Source organism: Oxyura jamaicensis, chromosome 4 (assembly GCF_011077185.1).
Source record: "Oxyura jamaicensis isolate SHBP4307 breed ruddy duck chromosome 4, BPBGC_Ojam_1.0, whole genome shotgun sequence".
NCBI lineage: Eukaryota > Metazoa > Chordata > Aves > Anseriformes > Anatidae > Oxyura > Oxyura jamaicensis.
Window position 1 is genome coordinate 16,561,040 of NC_048896.1, and position 19,103 is coordinate 16,580,142.

Here is a 19,103-nt window from a genome sequence, read left to right on the forward strand (position 1 = left end):
CTCTCTGCATTTCCTTTTCACAAATACCCGTGCTTCCTCCTGCACGTACATCCTGGGTACGGAACATAACCTCTGATCCTGTTTCAAAGAGTCCAAGATTTCAGCAGCTGCGTAGTAAGAAAAACCACACAGTCCCACGTCCTCTGAAGATCCAGTGTTGTCCCCAAACAACCTCAGTACTTTGACATTTCCCAACTCATTGGGTCAGACCTGTCTCCCCTGTAGGGCCACACCTCACTCCAACAGAGCAGACTCTGCCCTCCACGGCTCCATCCTACACGCAAATGAAAGCGGTTGATCCGTTCTTCAGTCTACTGACCAACAGCGAGTACATGGAGTCAGGGGGGAAGAAAACTAACCAGCTCTGCCACCCAAGCTTACAAGCTCGCTATAAATAAGGCCTTGCATTGAGGAGGAGTTATTTAGAAAGCCATGTCCCTACATCCCACCATAGTTATATGGGGTCTCCCCAGGCAGTACGTGCTCAAGTCTCTTCATTGCTACTCTCTGCACACAGTTCAGCACTTAGCAAAATCCTTCCAAACATTTCAATTGAGCTCCCATTTATCTTAACAACTTTAAGTTTGTTGTACTAAAAAAAATAAACAAGTGAAAAACTGCCCCAGCACTACTCACATTGCCTAGCAATTACAAGCAAAAACAGTGCTTTGCTTTCTCAAAATGAGGCAACAGGAGATGGTTTTAATGAAGTTTGCAACTGCAATCTTACACTTCTCACAATAACCACCAAGGAGGGGAAACAAACCCATCAGTGAATTCAATGGGGAAGCCTCACAACAAAGATTATCCCATTTTATCTTGCATCACATATCTATTAAAAATGTTAAGAGCCATACGAGGATAAAGACTTATTGATGATAATAAATAATAACAATGTCAGGTAATAATGGCATAATAATAATCACATACCCTTCAACATAAACAGTAATTTTGATTTTGGTTTATTCAGCGGGCATTTCCTGTCACATTTATGTGATGGACATCGTTATTAGCTTTCTCTCAAAGCAACTGCAACTTAAGAAATTTGAAACTGAAAGCATTTTATTGGAATCTTGCTACTACCTTTAAGAGTTATGCTTAAACTCCATACATTCATAATCCTATGTCCTACAATGAAAAACAGAAGAACAGGGGACATGATTTAGACATTCCCCAGCTCCCATGTGATCCCTCATCTGAGATTATCCTTCCCTTAACTGTGCCACAGGAAGAATGTTTGCTTTCCTGCTTCATCGGCCCTAAAAAATAGATATGTAACTGTAACATGACAGATACCTGGAGAGAGGGAGACATAAACTGAAGTTGTGTAAGAGCTGCCAAAGCATGGCTAGCATGCCTAGCACAGCCTGGCTAATGCTGTGATGCTGCTTTCTTGGGTAGGACAGTTATGCCGCTTTACAGGGTACATACCCAACTCTGGAGGAACGCTGACAACCTACACTTCAGCACCAAGGCCGTGTTACATAAATCCATGGCTTGCAAATACATAGACACCGTTTTTGCATTGTTTCTTAAAAATTGTAAGACATAACTGCCCTTTCATTATGAATAAGCTCTAAAACAACTACGCTGCAGCAGCAATATATCCCACAACTTTACTTATTATCAACTGCAAGAATAAAGATCTCACTGTCAGCTGCTACGAGTTTAGATTTAAAAATGCAGATTTGGAAGGTCTCCTGCATGCAAAGCACACAAAGCTCCCAATTCTATTCACATGCATTCCACTACCCAAACACATGACAGGAAAGATCATCTTTATTTAGACGCATCTACATGCTTACATATTAATTCATTTAAAACTATCCCATGAAAACGCATTCCTTCAAGTATCTTTAAGACTACAGTTGTCCAAATTTGTTTTTTTATTAATATTTAGCCCTACATTTATATTATAATGTAAATGAGCTAAAAGCAAGCCTGAGGAACAAATTATGCATTGAACTTGAAGGTAGCAGAAGGGGTACAAATGAGCGTGTGTACTTAAGGGCCTACCTGAGAGCTTGAGGCCTCGTTCACCAACTTGGGTGTTGTAACCATTAGGCATTCGGAGAATAGCATCGTGGATTCCTGCCAACTTTGCTACGGCGTACACCTCTTCTGGTGTTGCGCTGATATTGCCATAGAGCAGATTGTAATAGATGGTGTTATGGAACAGAACAGCATCCTGCATTCATGGAAACAGCATTTGAAACAAGGAACTGAACAAAAAAAATCCTGTCTCCAGTCCACAAAAGAAATAAATACAGAGTAGTTTGCATTTTTCCACAAAGCCCAAAGGTAAAAGTATTAGGGGAAATTTAATTTCCCCAAAATGGGCACATTTCATTGTGTCTTAAGTATACATACTTTCACCACTTTGCTAACTCATCATAGGTGGTAATCAGGTATAGAAGTACATCAGTTCATGAGAATCTGCCTCCAGCTTTAAGAGGCTTAAACACATTTGAGAAATTGGGTCCACGTAACGACACATAAAAACTTCGTAATATTTCCAGAAAAAAAAAGCAGTGACTTTCAAAGGAAATAGACACCACCACTGAATTAGGACATTCTGAGAATTACCATTATAACAGATTACGTGGGGAAAACAAAACATGTTATACCTGAGGTACAACTCCTATTGCCTTTCTCAGACTTTCCAAACTGACATCTTGTATGTTCTGGCCAGCAACATAAATATTTCCTTTCTGAGGTTCATAGAAACGAAACAACAATCTCACAATTGTGCTTTTCCTGAAATTGAAATGGATTGGAGCTAATGTTACATTCCTAGTTCATCATTTACGATCTCCAAACACTGATGTCACAAACAAGAATAATAATCAAAAGAACAAACATCTAAAAAAAAAGCCAATCAATGATGCAGAATTTTGGATTTAGTCCATTTACCCACCCTGACCCACTACCTCCTACAATGGCCACTTTCTTTCCTGCAGGGACTTCAAAAGACACGCCAGCAAGGACTTTCTGCCCCTCAAGGTATTCAAAATGCACATTATCAAAGGCGATGGCAGCAGTCTGTGGTGTGATCTGCAGGGGTGGAGCCAGTTCTTTGTCCTATTAAAAGAAGAGTGCCACTTTACATGCTGCCCAGAAAGTAACTCAAGCAGTTCAACAAGCTAAACAGTCCATTTCCTAGCTCAGAAAAAGGCAAATAGACACTCTAGCTTGGATATGTTGAAAATAATTATAATCAGCCACACAAGTAGAATTGGGTTGTTCCTCCTTCTCCTCAAAGAAGGTAAAAATTCTGTTGTAAACACTCTGCTTCACAGCTTCTTCTGCAGTAATAAATTCTGCATCATTAATTACAAATAAAAATAAAAGCACAATGCATAGATACTTAAATCAAAAAAATCTCAATACAAACACAGCTTCCATGAAGCAACTTTCGCTGTCACTAAAAGGTTCTGCAAGAAAAAGGTTCAGCTGCTATTGCACTAACTGCACTTAAAGAAGATGCAGGACAGCATCCTTCTGCGATATCTTTCTTGAACAGAAACTAGACCTGGAAGGTAACAAACACGGTGAAGTGATAGCACTGCTAGGGAACACCCCTATTAAGAAACCCCATACTTTAAAGGAATAAAAGTTACTACTTACTTTGATTTTGGTATCTACACTGAGAAGCGTAAACAGTGTATTCATATCTATAAGTGCTTGTCTTGTCTCTCTGTATACTGTTCCCAGGAAGTTCAGGGGAAGAGAAAGTTGAAACAGCAATCCATTCACCATTACGAGATCTCCAACAGACAGGCTGCCTTAAGACAAGACAGGTGAGAGAGAATAAGGAGGCTTGAAGGGCTGTCTTTTTAGGAAGCAACAAAACAGCTTTTAAAATAATCTAGTTTCTCATATCACATTTCTAAAACCAGATGTCTAAATAGTCAGCATATACGTTCCTACTGGATCAGATTTTATATATAGGAAGGTGTCTGAAACAAGTGGCAATGTTGGTGTGAATTTCACCAGAAGAGCTAGAATATCACCTGCAAAGTAAGCCCAGCAGCATTTCAGGAAATTCACAAAAAATATCAGATTATGAAGTTGTAAATTCCACAGTGATAAACAGTTATGTAAGTTAAAAGCACAAGGAGGGGAGGAACTAATTCGTGAAAGCAAGCCATGAGGAAATACGGTCATTTTGAAGCTAAAGTAAAACTGCAGACAAAACCAAACTATGGAATTTCATCGAGAAATCAACTGATCAAGAGAGGACTTCAGTACTGTATACAACAGAGCTGCCACAGCACAATGTGAAAACCTCTGGGCAACTTAGTAGCAAATACATTGATCAAGGAAGAATCGTAGAATCATTTAGGTTAGAAGGGACCTTAAAAGATTATTTGATTCCAACCCCTGCCATGGGCAGGGACACCTCCCACTAGATCAGGTTGCCCAGGGCCTCATCCAACCTCATCTTGAACATCTTCAAGAATGGGGCATCCACAACTTCTCTGGGCAACCTGTTCCAGTGCCTCACTGCCCTCAGAGTAAAGAATTTTCCTCCTAACCTCTAATCTAAATCTCCCCTCTTTTAGTTTAAAGAATTACCCCTTGTCCTGTCTTTATCTGCCCAAGTAAAAAATCCATTTTATATGCCCCTTTTAAATCCTAAAAGATATAATGATGCCTCCCCAGATCCTTCTCTTCCCCAGGCTGAACATCCCCACCTCTCTCAGCCTTTCTTCATGCAAGTGCTCTAGCTCTCTGATCAACTTCATGCCCCCCCTCTGGACCTACATCCTTCTTGTGCTGCGGGCCCCACACCTGGATGTAGTACTCCAACTGAGGCCTCACATGGACAGAGTGATTCAGGATATTAAGGATAAGCACTAGATAAAGTGTAACAGTCACGCCGGTTCAACTGAACAGATCCAGAGATGATTTAAAGCCACAATTCTACCCTCCTGCTTAAAGGCTGTTCTAAATTTTCAAAAGACAGACATAAGCTACACTTACTGACTTACCCATTCACAGCAGAGCTTTTCCCTTTCCTGGCATCTCTTAAAAATCAGAGCAGATGCAAGATAGACAGCATGATGCAAAGGTCTACCCTACAAACACATCTGGATGCTAAGAGCGTTCAACGCATCATCATTGTTTTTACTCTAAAATCACGCGATCCTTTAGCTGAGCCTCATTCTGATAATGCAGTCATCCACAATATTTGAAGCTTGTACTGTACTCCTAAACAAGGAAGTTTTCCTCTATGCAGTGAATTAGACCAACATAGGTAGAAAAACTCTAGCACATGGAACCAAAATCTTTTAATAAAGCACCTTTATTAATCTAAGGACTGTGAAGGACACTGCTAACAAAATTACATTTATGTATACACTGGGGAAGAAGTTCTGGTTCTTGCCAACGTGGGAAGGAAGAAGGGTAAAATGAAAGGACTCTTGTAGAAAAACTTTCCCCAAAGAAGCATTCATGCTCATAGAAGTTCCTTCCAAAATCTGTCAACAGAAACTTGCCTAAGATGCATTTTCTTAGCAACTTTCTTTAACTGCTAAACTTTCAAAATGTCTTTAGCGAAACCGCACTAGTTACTGCTATATTTATCATGAACTAATAATGCTGCAGGAAACTCCAACACAGTTTTAAAATGAACTATCACATCAACCACAAGTTAATTAACACCTCTAGTATGGATTAAGGTAAAGGAGAATCAATTTGAGCTTATAGACAGATCAGTTACCTGCAACAATGCCCTGGCTAGCAAGCACCATGATGGCTGTTAAGCCAACGCTAAATATAGCGCTTTGTCCAAAGTTGAGGAGAGCTAAAGTAGAGGTAGTCTTCAGAGAAGCATTTTCATATGTCTTCAAGAATCCATCATACCGTTGGGCCTCATATTTCTCATTATTAAAATACTACAATAGACACAAAAATAATAAGTGAGACATTCTCGGTCACACCAGGCTACGTTTCTCACTAGTTACAAAATTCAGCATAAGCATACCATGTGCACATACATCCCCTGCCCCCTACAACAATTCTAACAACTACAATGAAAGGAAGATAAAAAGATTAGCGTACATAACCTTTATGAGCTAAGTTCACTCTACAAATTAGACTATGCAGCACACCCCGCGCTGAGAAAGGAGACAATACAGAGATCCCTGCCATCCTCATATTCTACTAACACTGTCTCTCAGAGAGCTTCTACACAATTAATATCCAAGCCAAACACCAGCTGCTTACTAAAAAGAAGTTTCTGTTCTCCAGGTACTAGAGCATCCTTGTTACTGCAATGATGGCAAAGTCTCGAGAACAGTGGCTCTCATACAGTCTTTCTTCTCCTTTCCAGTTCTAGCTCTCCAATTAATAGAAGCATGATATCAACATGAGCATGCTCAGTTTCAAAACTGCACAGGAACTGTTCTGAGCAGCAGAAAACTCAATAGAGACCTGATCTTTCATGCAAAAATTGCAATAGAGTGCTACAAAAAGTAACAGGTGAAGAAAACAGTATGCGTGGTCATTTGAGAAGACTGCACGCTGCAGGCTGACATTCAGAAGAAAATTGTTGGAAACGTGCACAAGAATAAGTCTATGCCTTGCAGAAACTGATGGTCAAGAAAATTCAGTCATGAAAATCTTCCTAGTCTTCAGCAGCAAATAGTTTTTTGAGCCCTGATAACTGCTATGCTACTCTGCCAGTATCACATAGCACTCTTCAAATTAATGTGTTTTTTTTTTAAACGCACTAATGCTCCAAATATGTAGCCCTATAAAAATAATCTTATGACTCATTTTACTTAGGCTGACGGAAATAAGACAAAGGAAAGATCTCTCTTACCTTCACAGTCTCATAATTTAGTAGCGAATCAATTGCAGCATTACCTGCATCATTATCTGCTTTGTTCATTTCTATTCGAAACTTAGTCCTGTAAAACAAAGGCTTAACACAGTTAGAAGTTCAGGCCGAGCAGCACTAAGCACTCTGACGAATCTGAGGGGATGGCTCACCTCCACTGCGTAATTCCTATTGTGAATGCTGCATATGCTCCCAGTGTCCCCAGGGTTACTAATGCAAACTCCGCACCACATTTGTAGTACTAGAAGATAAAAATTATGACAACTCTTTTTTTAAAGTTAAATACTTTTAATTAATTTAGAAATATTTTTTCCACTGTGTCTCAAATTTTGATATCTCACTCCCAGACACAAGAACTCTGAAGATCCCTCCCCACAGTCCCTGCTCTGAACCACAGGCATAAACTCAGAAGTAGCAAGGATAAGAGTACAGGTTTAGAAAAGGAGATAAACAAGAGCTAATGTATAACATGATACTGGAAAGTTATTTTTGCCATTATAAAACATAAATGTTGTCGGTGTTTGCGCATGTAAATATGTTTACAAGCTCTTTCGGTAGACTGATAGAAAGCTGAAGACAGAAGAAGAAATAAGTGGCCTTGAAAACAATTTGTGAAGTGTTTTCTCTGCTTTGGAGTATATCAAGAGAGAAAAGACTCAGGAAAAAAATCAGGCAGGTTGGCTGTTAGCCAGCTTAATTTGCAATTTCTAAAGGTTATATAAATTTAACCAAATATCATCTGTGTTTTTAACTTATTGTCACATTGAAGTGCTTCAAAAAGAGGAGAATAAACAAAACAAGATTCTTCTAATTTGGTTTAAAACTCTATAACCAACACCTAGATTTTAGCATACAAATATCCAAACACCCCGATTTAAAATACAGTAGGTGTGATTTAGAACATAAAGTTTAAAATTGACCTCATCAAGCTTAAAACCTGCAAAGAGAAGTCTGTTTTCCAGAAGAAAACTTTCAATTTTAAATTACAGAGAAGAAAAGATCAGTATTCACAAGGGAGCCAATAACCACTCCCTCCCCTGCTCTCAACGCACCAGTATGTAACATTTCTGGACATTTAGATCATGCCTTCTCAGTATGTGCCCAGATACATTTGACGCTTTTGTGCTCAGTTTACTTTTCTGATTTCATTTTTTCAACAATACTCTAGAAGAACATTAAAAACTCTCCACATAAACATCATTGGCTAGAGGCAGGCATTGAGAGTGGAAATAATTCCAGATAAGGAGATTTAAACAACTAATATCTAAAAAGTGTAAATTGCTCTCCTTTACAGTCTTTCACAACCAACACGTAAATTCAATTCATTTTTAATATTTTGCAGAGTTTGGTAAAAGTAAATCAGTCTTTTAATCCTAAAGATGACAATTCCAAGCCATGAACACTTACCAGAATTCCACTGACTAGCGCCACTTCAAACATGGTAGGTCCCAGATTAAATACTAGTGCACTAAGAACAAAGCTGATACCTCTCGTTCCTCTGTCAATGGTTTTTGACAGAGCTCCGGTTTGCCTACTTAGGTGGAATGCTAAATCCAGGTTATGAAGATGCAAAAACACATTCTTTGCTATCCTTCTGATTGAATTTTGCGCTACTTTCCCAAATACTGCATTTCTAGCTTCATTAAACAATGCTGCCCCAGCTCTTGAGATGCCATCTAAAAAAGATGAAAAATTTACAAAGTGAAAATTTTGTACAAATTCCCTTTATGCATGAAAAGATAACGTTAGACTCATTCTTCACATATTTTCAACATTCTTACTTCAAAGCTAATTTATTCTTAATTGGTTCAAAACTTTATGCTATTTTTCATTTCTGAACCATTGCATGTATTTTAAATGTTTTATTTTCAGCTGGATGTAACAAAGGGTAGGATTTATACTCAACAATTGTTTCTACAACCATTTTTTTTCTTTAAACCTGGAACATCAGAAGCAAGGTCACAGAACATTGGAAATAAGAGGTCAACACACAAGCCACTCCAGAATAACTGCTCCAGATGCTTGGTGGTGCAAAGGTGGGAAGCTGTGCTATCCCACTACCTTGCTGAAGGAAGTTCACACCTGTCAACAGATCTGGGAATCCCACTTACAGCCAATGAGAACAGCAGTTGCCACAGTTGCGACGGTATTCGGTGCATCACTCAGGTTCAGCATGTTTCCTGATATCTGGTTGAGGTTGTCCACTGCGTATTTGAACATGAAAGGAACCAGTATATTCATGGCCTAAAAGCAAAAGAACACCAATTATGCACTGAAATATCTATGCCGCATGAGTATTTTCTGAAATAGCTGCACCGTCACACTTGGTTCTTAACCACTTAGTGCTGGTGGGATGGCTCCCGATTGCAAGTAGAATATTCTCCATACTATTAAATCTTTAACCCTGGGACTGCGGGGTCATTTGTGTGTGGGACACACAAAAGATCAGCTTCTACCCTAAACAAACTGCAACAGCACTGTTTACCGAGGCAGCGTGCTCATTACAGCAGCGACAAGATGGGGAAATGAATCAAGGAGCAGACCCTGCATGACGCATCCTCAGTGCCATTAAACTAGGCTGTCATTACAGGGTGCTTGCTCTGTGCAGCACCACTTGGTCAGAACAACTACTAGTACTCAAAAACCAAGCCACCCACGCACTGCTAAACCAGGCCAACCAAGATACGCTAGACCAAAGCTCCAGTGGAATCCAAGGAAAGAAGTTAATCCCCCCTTTGTCTCTTCTGACAGTTAATATTGCCTCAATATTTAAACAATGCTTTCCATTTGCAACATCACTCTCAACACTCACGTGGTATCTACATTAATCCTAACATCTCCACTAGCCCCAACAGTGACACAAAAGACTCCATAGCCTACAAGATGTTATGAATTGCTTTAACATGAGCTTTCAAACAATTATATCCACCCCTAACATGCACAATGTCGCTACATATTTTTGTAAGAGCACCAAAATCCAATTGCATCTCCTCCAGCAGTGGTGTCTGCCGTGAGAAACAAGTGAGAAATAAGTCAGCTAAATACATAAACAGATCGACTTTAGGACTGCTTTTATTTGCCCTCATACAATTGTAGCATAAGAAAACACTGAAAGTCATCAAGAAAGTATAAAATCTTAAGTCTTGTTAATATTTCATTATTGTGCCACTCATTTATACCAGCAACAAAAAAATGCTGTTACACTTAATTAGCAGAATTCATTCATTCAAACTGCTTCTCAGGTTTCAAAAATAAGATATGTGAGTTTCTTAGCAGTTGAACAAGAATCTTAAGACTTCAAATCTTACATTCATGGCAGATGTTAAAATACTTTACCATCATTTGACCTCGCGTAAGGCTGTGGTTTTTTAGTGTGTTTGGGTTTTTTTTTCGTAATTATTTAGAAAAAAAACACAGGCAGATGACAAATTATTTCACATAAGAAAACAAAACCCAAAGCAGATTGACAAAGATATTTCAGTTCTCTCCACCAAATGTTTTGCATACCCACTTAGATCTCAACTGTTTTTGGGGACATCAGTCAGAGCTGAAAGTCCAGTCAAAAACTGTTTAAATTAAGTAGAGAAAACTAGGCTTCAAGTGAAAAGAGTGGTAAAGTCTTTTATAAATTCAGTCCAAAATCAAGCTGGAAGATAAAATTTCCAGTAATTATAAGAACTATCTCAGAACCAAATATTCTCAGTGTTAAGAACTATTGTCAGTAGTGGAATGCAAGTACTTAACTAAAAGAGTTTTGGGAAATACTTCTTTATACTAAAAGATTTAAGAAAAAAAGCTAATTTATTGAATCCGTTGTTTACTTTTTAAACTCTGTTTTAGGCAAGAGTTTCAAATGCAAATGGGGAAGGAATCCTTTCTCTTCTTCCCTTCTCTCTCTCCTCTCTGAAATACACTAAGCAGAAAAAAAATACAAAAAATTAAAAAAGAACAACTAAAGTACAGCATACTCTATACAGGTCCTGAGAGGAGACAAATGACATAGTAGCATCTAGGTGAGATTATTCCTGCTTGGCTTGTGGTTGAGAAAAGAAAACAGCTGAAAGATCACGTCCTATTTCAAATACACTCTTCTGAAATTTATCTAGTGCAAGCCTGAGTGTCACTCACCGATGGCTCCTTAAGAGACTAGAGCATTGAAAATCTCCATTAAAAAAAAGTCAGATTTACCAAATACCAGCAAAGCAGCAGTATACAATGACAACCGATAACTTCAGTTATACAACAGAATAACAGGTTACTGTTATAACGTGCTTAAACGTTAAGCACGAAGCCCTACAAAGAACTGAGGATGCTATTAACAGAGATTTTCCATCTTTACAACACCGGAATCCAAATACGCCCCCCCCTTTTCCACAGTAAAATGAAATAAAAAAAAAACAACAACAGAAGCCTATTATTGCTTTCAGAGTTACCGAAACTCAATTTTTGGTGGCATTTTGTTCTTAATGAAGAAGAATACACTACCGTTTGCGTGATAGTGATGGCCAACATGACAGAGTGCAGGTTTTCCTGGGAGAGACTGCTCAGTGGAAAATAAGAGCATTGTCATGCAGATTGTCTTGATTTGCTGCAGATTCTTACAAATCCCTCTGCGGGGATTTTACTCCTCAGTAAACTGTGCTACACTACAGGCAGTTTAGAAATAGAACTACAGATATATCTTAAAGTCCATTAAAAAAAAAAAAAAGACGTATTCTTTAACCTGCAGTTTTCCACTCCCAATTAATTTAACTGGTAACAGCCTACAACTTTGCAGAAACATCTTCTTTCACATCAATAGAATTCCACCCAGCAGAGTATTAAATGAAATTTAAAGCCTGGTCTCAGGTTCTAGTTGTTCTGACTCTTGGAGGGTAAAGCCTGAATGAATAATAGGCAGCCCAGTATTGCATTTCATTAGCAATCAAGGCAGCCTGCTGCCTTCTAGTCATAGGAAGAAAAAAAGTTAATCTTACAAAGTTTATAGCAAGAGAGATGAGAGACCATAATTAGAAACAGGCCTTTCCTACTCATTTTGTAACATTGAGATCACGTTCACATTAATGGAAGCAAAGTTTTAGCCTTCTGCACAAACTCCAGCTACCTCTGTTGTAGCTAGCTGACACAGAGCACAAAGCTTTAAGCACACCTAGGTACTGTGCGAAGCTACCGTGCAAAACAATCATCTCAGGCAGTGTATCTATATGGGTTTGTTTCCCTCCTCTTCCTAATGCCTGAAAGGCTGATAACAATTCCCATTAAAAAGACCATTTCAAAATAAATTTGTACATTTTCTATTTCTAATTTTGAATTAATAGCTAATCCCTGCCTGAATTTGGAGGATATCAAACACGGCACCCATGAAGTCATCCCAATTCAATGGTCCCCAATTAACAGCACGATACAGTGCAATACATCATGCTTCAATGAGTTTAAACATTTTAATGTTTTAAATGACTGCACTGTTTTAGGCTGATAAAGCATCATCATCATCTCTATTCGCTTATAGGACTGCACTATTTTTAGGGCAAACAGCCTTTCCTTTTGTTTTTCCCAGTATTTGTTGTTTAATAAAGATGATGAATGAGTGACAGGCTGAGCCCCAACATGATAAAACTGGTCTACAGTGAACTCTTCTTCTGACAATAATTCAATCAAAACTGTTGACCATTATCTCTGGGCCAATACAAAAGTATAAATCCAACAACTCTATTTGTGGAAGTATGAACAGAGAACTCCATCCCTTACAGAGGTAAGATTGCTAACAAAAGCTAGAAAATGTGGTCCAGAAGAGAGGGAATGCCCATCTAGTTTTGTGCCTTCTCTGAATTCACTGATGACCTGCAACAAGTTCTTCTGTAGAAGAAAAACCAGTTAAAATCTAGAAAGCCTTTTCACCTGAAACTTGCTAAAAAACGTAACAGTCTCTAAGGTTTACTGCAATTATCTAATCCCACATAATCACCAAAAGGGCTCAAACAAAGACCATATGTACTTGCTGTAAGTGAGGTGATAGGTATCATGAAATTGTCTGTATGCAAAGATACAGCACAATACTTGTCTATTCAGACAAACAACTTACTCTCCTGAAACTTACAGAACTAGCAGTCAGGAGAAATGCAGATAGTCTGAAAGATTTCTCTGGCTTATGAATAACACATACTTGCTCTGTGACCAAGAGGCCAAAAAACATTGCAGACTCACAGAAGCGACAAGATTTTGTCACATTCACATGTTTAATCCAGCTCCTCAGGAGCCAGAGCATTTTTTCTTCTTGTGCCACGAAAGAAAAAGGGAAGAAGAAAAGGGTTTATTACACATATCCCAGAAGAGAAGACAAAAAAAAGAGCGGGAATGTGGGAAAAATTAAAAGCATACAAAACTGTGCAGGCTAATCTATGCGTCTGAAAACATAGATAATGCCTTGTGTACGCCTCTCACCTGTCTTCCTGTTGCAACTTTCAGATCACACAAGTCTAGATAGGCAATAAATATTTAAGATAAAAATTTAAAGCATGTCATAACATAACAAGTCTTCCAAAGGAAAAAAAGACCTTACTAGCCCAGGAGCAGACTTCATTCTGTCAGCTCCCAGTCATAAAAAGCTATACAAACAGCTCACTTTGAAGGCTAACAATACTACTAGCAGTTATGCGTAGAGAAAAAGGAACCAAAAATCACAATAACTTGTTTAATGACAGGCAACTGGGCCCCACTAAAGGAGTCAAGACAGATTATAACTGCAGGCTCTTCAGTAGCTGCACACACACTCCGCTTTTGTTTTGAAATTGAGTTTTACTGAACTGGAAGACTGGAAGAGATAAGAAATAAGACAAATTATTTCACAAGCAGCAGGAAAAGGAGGTACGTTCTCCAGCTTCTTTGTGTTTTGTGGTTAAGCAAGACCAAATCAAATGCAGTGTGAACTCCCAGAATTTTTCCTGTGGCTGAGGATTTCATAAACCACCTCCCCTCTGTGGTTTCTCTGGCATTTTCCAACAAGAAAATTGAAGCCACACTACAGCCTCTGTCTCAGAGAGCTGCTGTTTGGATCTTTTCTTCTAACAGGAAACTGAACTTCATATATAGGTATAAAACCCCCAAACTCCTTTGAGTAACTCAAAAGTAATTGACCAAAAGGCTTACAAAAGCATTTCTTACGGTGAAAGGTGACCAGTAGCAGGCATCATGACCATACAGTTCTCTGTGCAAAAGCCCTTTATTCCAACTGCATTCTAAGGACAGAAACCCTTCAGATGCAGACAAGTTCATAGTGAACAAAGAAAGCAGGCCAGGACTGCAGCGAGGAGAAAGATACGCTGGCATTCTTGCGTTGACAACTGAATAGCAGCGGAACTCTAACGAACTGCTTGTGTGGTCTATCAAGTACACTGTAATTAACCTCACAAGCAGCCAGAACAAAGGCTCCCAGATCGGACAAGGAGGAACCTGTACAGGTTTATTCATGGTCCGGGCAAGTTACAGGTAAACTGATTTGTATTTCATTTCCTGTAGGACAAAGTGACCTCTAGCTCACTCTGGACGTAGAACAGGTTCAGGGCTCAGAGATGTGAAAGACTTACTACAGCTCTGTACCGATCTACTGCATGGCACTCATGCCACAATAACTACATGCATACTTAGCGTGTGTAAAATACAAAGCAGTTTAAGAAAATTGACCCCAAAAGGAAGAGTGGATATAGCTAGGGTGATGAGGAATAACACGTTAGATTGCAGTTATTTTATCTTTGAGATCTAATAAAGCTTTGCTATGATAGAAAACCACAAAACAAAGAATGTTAGTAAAGGATCGCTAGAAGACATCCATGAAACTTTTCACGCCAGCCTATTACAATACTCATCTGTAGAAAGCTCATTGTATGTTTTCCCAATGGAATTCTTGTTTGCCCCCCCCAAAAGCATTCTCACGAAACACTTCTGTTTTAACTGGCATCTCCTAAAACCTGAATAAAGCTCAACAGGTTTTCTGCTGCCTCCTTCTGGGAAGCTGCTTTGGACACCAGGGCTTCCAGGCTATATTTGAAGTAGGGAACTGAACACTTGAGAGATGCAAACATCCAGTTTCTTCCCCAAAGAGCAATTAAATGTCTGATTTTCTGACATGGGACTGGGGAAAACATGCAGCTCTCCCAGCAGAGAATTTCAGTTGTATACCAAATGCCCTAGCTGGTGTTCTGACCACCTGTAGTACCAAGCTAGGAACCAAAAAAGGCTAAAATGCCTAACTAACCTCTCCAGTGAGGAAGCATTACTACCAGAAACTCCACAGAACTATTATTTCCAAATCTGAAGAAACAGAAAACCTTAACTGGCTGCCTACCAGGTGCTAAGTACCTATGAGGAGACTTCTGTGACTGAGAATAAAAAGTGCCACCGCTGCTACAAAGGAAGTTACTGCAGTGAAATAAGCTTTAGCAACATTATTAACGTCTCAGACTATGTGAGAAAGCAGGATTCATTAAAACAATCAAGAGGGGAAATCCCATGCCACCCCTCAAGCAAACCAGGTTTCTCTACATGTCTCAGGTGACACTGTGTATTAGCACACCCTGGTACAGACGGATGCTTAACAGGAGTCCCTAATAGAAAGCTATTTGCAAGAGTCGTGCATCCCGGGCATCGATTTTCATTAGCACCCAAAAAGCTGCCTGGAACATTATTAGATTTCCTAAAAGCAAGGTAATGTGGTGCCACATGCAGGATCAGATTCTGGATTCACATTCGCTGTCACATTCAAATAACCCTACTAATTAGGAGAGAGGGGCTAAGAGGAGAGAAAAAGAGTACTTCAAACTTTCTTCAAAGTTGCCTTCAGATTACTATCTGTAATGCTAGTAAGAGGCTTTAAAAAAACTCAGTTAAGAGAATTTTCATATACATCTGGTAAGTGGGGTGTAATTAAAAGTAGATCACAAAACACCAACGAACCAACCATATAATCAAGTCAAACAGTACCGTGAGGGTAACCACACGGCACGTAAAGCAAAAACACTCTGGGCATCTGCATTTTGAGCAGACAGCTTCCCAGATGGGTTTCAATTGCAACCAAAAGCATCGCTGTAATATTTGGTACAGGCATCCAAAAAAAAGTGGAATATTACTTGCAGAATATTGCATGTTTGTACATGTTTGCATCTGCATTATCAGCAACTTCCTGAACAGCAGCACAAACACAAATATCTACTGGAGACAGTACCAGCTACCACCTGATAGATTGCCTCTGCGAGAAAGAGCTGTACACCAAAAGATTGGCTCTTCCTCGTCTGCTCAAATAAATGAGCACATTTCTCTTCCAAGTGAACTTCAGCCATGTAGGTGATAACAGAGTGTTTCTTCGCTTTCCTTTCATAACACGGCAATATTGCTGAAAGCTGATAAGCTAGTTTCGTTGTACTTCCTTAAGTGCTAAAACTCATTGCTAAGTAGCACCTACTTTAGCTTATCCCAGCAAGATACTAATATTAGCTGTGGTAAAAATTGCCATTCAGAGGAAAGACAGTTGAGCCCAATGTTTCAATGACACTTACATTTACTCCCAATATTTTTTAATCAAATATTTGTGTTTTGTTGTTTTTATTTTCCAAAAGCCAAACATTTTTTGCACAAAGTTAACATTTGCTCTTCTAAATTATTTCTCCAAGGATTGCACAAAATTTGAACTATATCCTCCACTGATCTGCAGAATGTTTTTGTATGCCTACGTCCTTCCGAGAGCTAACAAACACTAATTTTGTCGCAAGCCAGAGTGTAAGTATTACAATGCAAGGAAATACCTGTTCTTACCTTTGCACTTGCCAAGAACCCCAGAGATATGGCTACTCTGGCTCGCAGGTCTGGTCTGTCCTTGGGCCACACGTAAGACAACATTGCTCTGACAATCTTTTTGGCATCTATCTCCTTCAGCTATTGAAAAAGAACATAGGCATCACATTATAAAGAGACCCCAGAAGCAAAATAACAGTATAATTAAGAATTAATTTTATACATTTGTGTAACTTTTGTATCTTGACAGGCAGACAGTTCTCGGTGTTTGAGCTTAAGACAAATTAATATTTTGAACTGTAATTTTTTTTTTTCAGTTTATAACCGGGATACTGTTAAATAGATGAATTGTTCTTAACTCATGTGTCCTCAAGAGTGCAAGTATAACATAAATGGAAAACAGAGAAAGACAATAAACCAGCTGAAATTGTTCACGAAACAAATAAACTGATCCTTCTTTTTATCTTCCCAACATTCCTATGCAGAATGCAAGGGCTTGGTGTTCCTTCTTCAGAAGCTAATTTAACACAGCACAGAAACAACCAGAGAGAAAACAACCAACAAAATTAACAAAAAGCATAAAGCAAGAAAGAAGGCTGAAAGGTCGTCGAAGTAGTCTGGAGAACGTTCAGCAAGTCACAATAAAATGCAGCTCCTAAAAAAAAAAATCACTAGCATTACAGGACTTGTATGAATCTCAAACTAAACGCTTATCTGATACACAAATTGAACTGTATGTAAATTTGAGATCAGATTAATTGCTTGCAATTAATACATTTAACCATTTGTACAGGTTTTGGTCATCTTTTCATCTTGGCAGTGAAATAAGAAACATCCTCTAATTTTCCCACACGTTCTAGAGCTCATTTTCAGGAGCACAAAGGGTAGTCCTTCAGCGGGTGCCCAACGAAGGCAGGACTACCAGCAGGAGAACTACTCCAGTTGCTTTCACTCAGCTTCAGATGTCATCACTTTGTTTAACAGAACGGCCCTTGAATTTGGGTAATCAGCCTTCACCAGGCTTTTAAGATGTACACAGCCATACCTTAATGTAACTGGATGTCTTTTTTTTTTTTTTTAATATAAAATCTTCATGATTTCTATTCTCCAAACCTCAAACATTCTTCTAAAGATCAGCACCATTCAGACAAAAAAAGTATTCAGAAATGCCTTTTTTCTCCATAGAGAGGTTATTTTATTGACAGTTTGACGTATCACTTACACTTTATATATTCCACTAAACTCCAAAGCTGATTACAGCAGCTGAAGCCTAAACAAAGCTAGCCAATCAAGAATAAAAGCACATAGAGTACCAAAAACTTGTTGTTTTTTTCTGTTGGATAACCTGGGGTTAACTTCAAAGACATGAAGGTTATCTAAAGCTGGAGGGAGGGCAGCAAGTAGCAGCTAATCTCTCTATTTCAGGCATTATTTTGCAGCTGGGGAGGAAAAGGAAAGAAAATTCGGTCCACACTTTAAGATGACTTTTCATTACAGAAGTAGGTGGAAAGGGAGCATTTTACAATGTATTTTAATGCTTCCCTCACTAGGTTGTATATTTTACGCTCTCATGTCTCAATTTTGAGAATAAAACCAATTAGAATAAAAATTCTCTCTTAAGGTCCAGTGTGAATGAGAACGGAGAGCTCTGTGAAGAGGTATGATTGCTAAGGCAAGCAGTGAAGCCAATCCTACAAGTGTAAGCATTTAGAAGCACTGGAAAATTCATCACATAGTTCCTAGTCACAAAGAAAACCGACAGAAGACACTGAATATTGTCAACAACCGAAAACATATTTGAGCACTGCAAAGTATAAGCACATTTCAAATGGCTTAAATGGATACATTGAATATTTGTAAGTGAACAGAGGCTGCAAAATTATTTCTGTTGTCTCCTCTGTCTGAGGAGATGGAGCTATCTGCTGCAGCATACACACATCCCTTTCCACTTGAGCTAAGGATATGCATGAATAGCATTTCAAACATTTGGGAAATATCTTTGATCACCTCTTACAGACTAAAAAGGAAGGTAAAAGAAATGGTATCACCTGAACACAAAAGATACATGCGCAACCAGAGTAGTTCTAATTATATGTTGCTACTGGATAGCTGGACTTGGTATGGAAAAGCTATTAAAAATAAAGAAGTACATTGACGGCAAACAAGGAATCCATTTCAGTTTTTGCATGGCTCTGAACAGCGATAGAAGTAAATCCATTCAGAAAAAAAAGTCCAAAGGCAGCCAGTCATTTGCCAAAGGCCTTGCGAAGGGACAAGAAGAAATATCAAAGGAGATACAAAATGCACGCACATTACATCAAAGTTTACCATGAAATAAATGTTCCTGTTGTACAGAAACACAAGTTGAAAATTGAAAATTGTTAAACTATGCAAGTAATAAGATTAAGAATTAAAATAAGCAATCTATTTAATGGACTCAGGTCACTTTTTGATTTCTGTGGTATATCGAAAG

The 19,103-nt window shown here is 38.7% G+C and overlaps 1 protein-coding gene across 1 annotated transcript in view; it reads right to left on the bottom strand.

Annotated features, from left to right (window-relative positions):
* Positions 1 to 19,103, bottom strand: part of ABCB7 (ATP binding cassette subfamily B member 7) — a 43,171-nt gene that overhangs the window by 9,934 nt on the left and 14,134 nt on the right. The window contains exons 4-13 of the mRNA XM_035324526.1: positions 16,652 to 16,771; positions 8,959 to 9,091; positions 8,255 to 8,523; positions 7,000 to 7,088; positions 6,830 to 6,917; positions 5,726 to 5,900; positions 3,628 to 3,785; positions 2,918 to 3,081; positions 2,628 to 2,757; positions 2,017 to 2,188 (exon numbers count right to left, since the gene is read on the bottom strand). Coding sequence (XP_035180417.1) covers positions 2,017 to 2,188; positions 2,628 to 2,757; positions 2,918 to 3,081; positions 3,628 to 3,785; positions 5,726 to 5,900; positions 6,830 to 6,917; positions 7,000 to 7,088; positions 8,255 to 8,523; positions 8,959 to 9,091; positions 16,652 to 16,771 — 1,498 coding nt within the window. The remainder of the gene's footprint in view (positions 1 to 2,016; positions 2,189 to 2,627; positions 2,758 to 2,917; positions 3,082 to 3,627; positions 3,786 to 5,725; positions 5,901 to 6,829; positions 6,918 to 6,999; positions 7,089 to 8,254; positions 8,524 to 8,958; positions 9,092 to 16,651; positions 16,772 to 19,103) is intronic.